At 36.2% G+C, this 7,500-nt stretch overlaps 1 protein-coding gene across 2 annotated transcripts in view; it reads right to left on the reverse strand.

Annotated features, from left to right (window-relative positions):
* Positions 1-7,500, reverse strand: part of LOC106877642 (adenylate cyclase type 9) — a 246,426-nt gene that overhangs the window by 101,628 nt on the left and 137,298 nt on the right. For both annotated transcript variants that reach the window (XM_089365286.1, XM_089365285.1), the window contains exon 2: positions 6,092-6,175. In XM_089365286.1, coding sequence (XP_089221412.1) covers positions 6,092-6,175 — 84 coding nt within the window. The remainder of the gene's footprint in view (positions 1-6,091; positions 6,176-7,500) is intronic.

Consider the following 7,500-nt stretch of genomic DNA (forward strand, 5'->3'; position numbering starts at 1 on the left):
GCTCCCGTGCAGGTGGCACGTAAAAAACACCTTTTGAGTGTGGCCGTTGCCAGTACCTCCTGACTGGCCCTCATGCTGGTGGCACGTAAAAGCACCCACTACACTCTCAGAGTGGTTGGTGCTAGGAAGGGCATCCAACTGTAGAAACCCTGCCAGATCAGATTGGAGCCTGGTGCAGCCTTCTGGCTTGCCAGTCCTCGGTAAAATCATCTAACCTATGCTAGCATGGAAGGCGGACATTAAACGATGATGATGATATATATATATATATATATATATATATATATATATATATATATATATATATATACCGGAGTAAGCACATGAAATGTGCAACAAGGTGGAAAAAAGAGTACTCAAATACCAGAGGTAGAGTAATATGCTTTATTTAAAAGCAGCAGAAATATAACAAAAAAACCATTACTCTGAGTTTCATGTTCCCGTTCATCGGACAGTTTTGTTAGAAAATGATTTTCTAACATTTTCTAACAAAACTGTCCGATGAACGGGAACGTGAAACTCAGAGTAACGTTTTTTTTGTTATATTTCTGCTGCTTTTAAATAAAGTATATATATATATATATAAATATATATTCTTTCTCTCTCAACCAAGTCTAAGATTGATAACATAAAAATAAAGGAGGAACTTCTTATTAAGAAACAAATTGCTTTTAGTTGATTAAAACGCAAACTAATGTTAGATTTTTTACAAAAAGTAATAAAAAACAACAACAAAGAATTGCTAGCTACAACCAAAAAATTATGTAGCTTACATTCCAGCACATACATGTGTATGTATGTACACACATACACACACACGTACACATACTGGTTTCTGCAGAAAGACAAGAAAACAAATAACTAGACAGATCAACAGCAAATGTAATTAAAATATGTGAAATTTTTTCTCAAGTTCAAAGAGTTAATGTAAGGAAGAGGTAGAATGGGATCAAAGATTTGTATTGAACAGGATTTGTTAACAGGTGTGTTGTGACAAGGTACAAAAAATGGATAGAGAGAGAGCATTATTTATGTACACAGATGGAGCACTATCTATCTATCTATCCATCCATCCATCCATCTGTTTGTCCATCTCTCTATCTATCTGTCTGTCCACCTCTCCATCTATTTGTCTGTCCATCTATCTATCTGTCTGTCCATCTCTCTATCTATCTGTCTGACCATCTATCTGTCTGTCTATCTACACCAGCACTATCTATCTCTACATTCTTCAATGTAAATGAGTATCTATGTCTGTATAGATATGTCTATGTGTATACAAAAACATGCATATATATATATCTCAACTTACAGAGAGTATCACATACTATCATATACATACATACACACACACATAGCACAAATACACAGCACCCTCAGATTACATGCATACATACAGTCATGCACCATATGCACAAACAATTACACACTGCCTTGCCATCACATGTACTCACATCATCACACATGGACACATGTATTCACACCATCCCATGCACATACATACACACACACATAAAATGATGTGAAAATAAGCAAATATACACAATGCATCTTTGCATGTATATAACCATATACACACACATGTACCTGCAATCATCACCACTATCATCATTATGTTAGCTTTCTTGAAAACTGAAGAAGAATAAACAAAGGTAAAAAAAAAATAGAAAATATGAAAAAAAAAAAAGAAGTCAAAAACAGTTTAACACAGATAATGTATATAGATATGAAAAGAAAATGACATGAATTAAGTAGAAGAAAAAGATGAAGACAGAAAAGATGAGGCAAAGAAAGAATGAGAGAGAGATGAGAAAAGAAACGAGAAAAAACACTAAACGAATAAGGAAATGCTTATGTTAAGAAACTACACAAAAATAGTTTGATTACTAGTATTACTATTTCTATTAGTACTACTACTGCTGCTGCTACTAAAGTATTTTGAATCTTCATAATGGAAACATTTTTTTTTTACAAAAAAAAAAAAGGAAAAAAAAAAGAAACCACCCGAAACTTCGAAGCTATATAATAATGCTATATAAACTATTTTGTACATGCATATATATATATATATATATATATATATATATATATATATATATTATATATACAAGCTTATATATAATATGTGAATTTTTGTATTACTTTTCACTCTAACTTCCTGATTGGTCTAAGAATACATAGTAATACTGCTACCTTAGTTCAAACTGGAGTCGCTGGTGACAATATTTAGATACAATAACAACCTTTAGTTGTGAGCAAGAAGAAAATATATCAGTTGAAAGAAATATCTAATATATATATATATATGTTGGCACTCCGTTGCTTACGACGTTGAGGGTTCCAGTTGATCTGATCAACGGAACAGCCTGCTCGTGAAATTAACGTGCAAGTGGCTGAGCACTCCACAGACACGTGTACCCTTAACGTAGTTCTCGGGGATATTCAGCGTGACACAGTGTGACAAGGCTGGCCCCTTTGAATTACAGGCACAACAGAAACAGGAAGTAAGAGTGAGAGAAAGTTGTGGTGAAAGAGTACAGTAGGGTTCGCCACCATCCCCTGCCAGAGCCTCGTGGAGCTTTAGGTGTTTTCGCTCAATAAACACTCACAACGCCTGGTCTGGGAATCGAAACCGCGATCCTATGACCACAAGTCCGCTGCCCTAACCACTGGGCCATTGAGCCTCTATATATATATATCTATATATATATATATATATATATATATATATAGTTTTAGGGAAAATAACCAATTTTCAAGAACTCATCGATGAAAATCCACTATCACATATAGAAAAATTAATAACATATATATATATATATAACAAAGAATTGTTAATCTGAAAGGTAATGGAAGTCATAAACAACCATCACTTCCTGCTCCATTCCTACCTCTCTTCCTCTCAGTCTCAGTCACTGAAGAAAAGTTACTTTAGTGCCAGATAATAAACCTGACACCTTTATTCATCTCATATCTATATTGGCAAACAACATCTTCATTGGTTACAACAAGCCAAATCACTTGCTACATTTCTGATGGCGACAGCAACAAGGGAGTATCTGCAACTCAGTGCTGAAAAAATATCTCAAGGATTCTGTTTTTTCTTTTTTTTTTTCCCCCCCTTTGTGTATGTGTGTGTATGGTTAAGAAGTTTGCTTCACAATTACATAGTTTTGGGTTCGATCTCAAAGGATGGCACCTTGTGCAAGTGTTTTCTGTTATATCCCTCAGCTAACCAAAGACCTGAGTGGATTTGGTGGCAGAATAGATGGAAACAGAAACAAACCCATCTGATGTTTGGGTGACATGCATTGGGACCAAAGGTAACATGCATTGGGACTGAACCTCCAACATGTGGCTCGGAAGCAAGCTTCTTACCACACAGCTATACTGTACCCCCCCCCACACACACACACATTATATTCTTAAAAAAGAATATTTATTAACAATGACTTCAAAGTTTCATCCAATTAAGCCATCGTTGGACTGTTTGATGATAAATTTGTGTTGAACCTATCCAAAAAATAATGTACATTTAATGGAATTTACTCCAGCATCTCCACTGCATACTGCACATGGTCATTTCTGTTCTTCTGTGCCTTACCATATATTTTAATCCTTGCCATATAGCCCTGTCTTTAATAATCACATTCATGTCATTCACTTCTGTATCCTTTCACCTATTTTCAGCCTCTCCTTCACTTCATAGTATCTGCTATTAACACAAGATCATCTGTGTACAGAAACTCTCTTTTATGCTTCCACCATCAATACAACTACAAATAGTAGTGGTCTTTATATTGACTCTTGTTCAATTCCAACCTTCATTTCAAATTCAACTATTCTAATCCTTACCAATTCTATGCACCCTCTCTCATACATCAACATCACTAACCTAGCCAACTATACTTCCATTCCTATTCAACCAAATGTCCTTTTTACCACCCCATGCGGAACCCTATTAAAAGCTTTCTCAAGATCGACAAATCCAAGAACCAACTTCTTGTCTTTTACATTCCTCCACCCCATTACTGCTTCATAATATAATTAATATATGGTGAGAGAATAAATAAGAAATTAGTCTGGTTTTAATTACTTCATTTGATTACGTGTGTGTGTGTGTGTGTGTGTCTCTACTGTCTGTGTGTGCATGGAAATGAGGAAGTCACTGTAAGAATGCGTGATCAATTGATCAATCGATTTAAGAAGTGAGAGAAAGAGAGAGAGAGTGAACCAGAGCTAAAGAATGAGTGGGTATGCTTGTGCAAATATGTATGACTGAGTGAGTGAAAGTGCACGTGAACAAGAATGTGTGCATGTGTGTGTCTGAGGATGTATGAGAAAGAGCAACTGAAAAAGAGAAAGGGAGAGGAGGAGGAGGAGGGACAGAGAGGAGGTGGAGGAGAGAGAGGAGGAGGAGAGAGAGAGGAGGAGGAGAGAGAGAGGAGGAGGAGAGAGAGGAGGAGGAGAGAGAGAGGAGGAGGAGAGAGAGGAGGAGGAGAGAGAGGAGGAGGAGAGAGAGGAGACAGAGGAGGAGGTAGAAGAGAGAAAGGTGGAGTTAAAATGACTGCTCATTTCTTTTTTTTTTAATTCTTGCTGCATTAATATGTCCAGGTTTTCATATTTATATGGGTGGAATAGCTTTTCTCTCTTTTCCATTTCTTTTGTTGTGGTTTATGGATTTTGCAGCTGAGTGCTCTTTGTACAGTTAATCACTCAACTGTGTATTAGAAGCAGAAATTATTGGCAATCAGGCAGACTGATGCAAACAATAGTTCTTTTTCTCGCATGAGTGTGAAAAACAGGAAGTGAAACACCTAAAAAAGCTGAAGGGAGTGAAATAAAAAATATTAAAAAAAAGACAAAGAAAAACAGGAAAAAAAAACCCATGTATATATGCGTTGCCACAGTCACAATTGCTACAATTAAAGTGGGGGAATGTGCAAGGTGGCACACTGCTTGGATCTAGTGGTTATTGATGTTGAAATGAAAGAAACAGATTAAGCATTATACTGCTGCTTCATTGATTGAGATGAAATTCACTGAAAGCAGTTTATTGTTTTATATACTTAAGACACGACAACTAATTTTGATTTTTCACTACCTCAGCTTAACTGTAAGGGGAAGAAAAAAATATCAAAACCATATGAGCAATAATACTTGTGATAATAGTCAACTAGTTCCTGTTAAGATACCATAGATCTATCTATCATTTTCCCATTACCATTAAACGAAAGCTAGGTGCACAACAACTTCAGTCTTATATTTACTATTTTCATGTCATATCTACAAGAACAGTGATGATAAGCCATTTTAGCATGGCATGTTGAAATGTCAATTTCTTTTGTCATTTTGTTCTTTAGAGATGTTACTTGTGTGAATACAAGTGTTTTAGTTTTAGGCAAACGTTTGTAAATATATTTTTGTGACAACATGATACAACGGAGATAATTTTTCTTCTCAAAGTTTATCATGTACCACCTAAAAGTCTACAGTTTGTCACTGTGGATATGTATGCTATAGGTCCACCACCACTAGTCTAGACCAAGTGACAAAACATCAAATGATTAATTCAGCATAGGTAACTTTTTTCAAGAAGTAGGCAACACCAGACATGGCTCATCAGGCAGGCTGCTCTGCAAAAAAACTGAGGTAATTTTATATTACGCATGCTACTTAGAAAGCTACATAGCCTGTAGCTTGCCCACAACTGGTTTGATTAATGTTGTTGTAGCATGGTTGAATTGTTATTTTTTAGATGTCTCAATGGTCAACAGTTCAAATGTTGTGCAATAAACAAGGTGAACACGCTAAAGGTCATCTTGTACAATAAACACCAACTGTAAAAAATAGATGTTATCTTTTATGATAAACACAAAGTGAACCAGATGGTATCTTGTACAAAATGAACACACTAGCTATGATCTTGTACCATAAACATAAAATGAATAGGCCAGACGTTACTTTGTACAATAAACACAAAGTGAACAGGCTAGATGTTATCTTGCACAACAAAATGAACAGAACAGATGTTATCTTGTGCAATAAACAGAAAGTGTAAAAAAAAAAAATATATCGAATTCTAACTTACTTTGTTTCTTTTCCTGGTGGGTGACTGTGTACTTTTTATTCTCTGCATCATATTGTTCAATCAAGCTAGCCACGGTCCGATTGTCTGAAAGAACAGCAATAAAAGAATTTAATTAACATTGAATTACACAGAATCAATATAAGACATGAAAATATATCAGTATAGAACATTGATACATTGGTTTGTAGATATACAAATATGAGTATATATTAGTATTTAGACAGAGAAACTGAACCACATAATTGTGTATTATTTTATTCGTTTCAGTCATTTGACTGTGGCCATGCTGGAGCACCACCTTTAGACAAACAAATCGACCCCAGGACTTATTCTTTGTAAGCCTAGTACTTATTGTATCAGTTTCTTTTGCCGAACCTCTAAGTTACGGGGACCTAAACACACCAGCATCGGTTGTCAAGTGATGTTAGGGGACAAACACAGACACACAAACATAAACACACACATACATACATATGTACATATATACAACGGGTTGCTTTCAGTTTTTGTCTACCAAATCCACTCACAAGGCTTTGGTTGGCCTGAGGCTATAGTAGAAGACACTTGCCCAAGGTACCATGCAGTGGGAATGAACCCAGGACCATGTCGTTGGTAAGCAAGCTAATTTTTTGTTTTTCATGTGCTTCCTACACCATTTTTGATCAACAGGTATTCAACAGAACACACTGATATAAACCTGTGCCTTCAGATAATGTTAAACTATTTAAAACCAGTGGATGCCTCCACAGCAAATCTTCCTTCTTTTTGTCACCAATATTGCATAATGAGAAATGCAAAGTTGGTTGGCTTGGTACCAGTGTCTTTGCAAATGAACTTAACGTAAACTAACAGAACAAAAACTGCAAGCTATATGATCTACCACTAACAATTTCACCAAATCCATTCCTCAGCACTTGTGCCATTATTTTCTAGATTCAGGAAGGATAAATGTTAAAACTATCATCAACAACATCATTTTAATGTCCACTTTTTCATGCTCATGTGGGTCAGACAGAATCTGTTCAGGCAGATTTACTATAGCTAGCTGTCTTGTTGTTACCAACCCTCACCTGCTTCCAAGTAAGATGATATTTGTCCATGACCAGACATGTTTGCACAGAATATTGGAAATGAAAGTGACATGCATTTACAACTACCATGTGATAAGGCAAGGTGACAGTAACACACACACACACACACACACACAACAGGCTTCTCTCAGTTTCCATCTACCAAACAAGGCTTTGGTCGGCCTAGGCAATAGTAGAAGATACTTGACCCAGGTAGGTGCCATGTAGTGGGACTGAACCTGGACCTCTGCCATGGGTGTAGCCAGCCCACTTATGTGTACCTTCCTTTATTGGACACTAAACTCCACTTGCAAAGACTTGTTGAAGCAAGTGAAATCA

Source organism: Octopus bimaculoides, chromosome Z (assembly GCF_046866305.1).
Source record: "Octopus bimaculoides isolate indiv1 chromosome Z, ASM4686630v1, whole genome shotgun sequence".
NCBI lineage: Eukaryota > Metazoa > Mollusca > Cephalopoda > Octopoda > Octopodidae > Octopus > Octopus bimaculoides.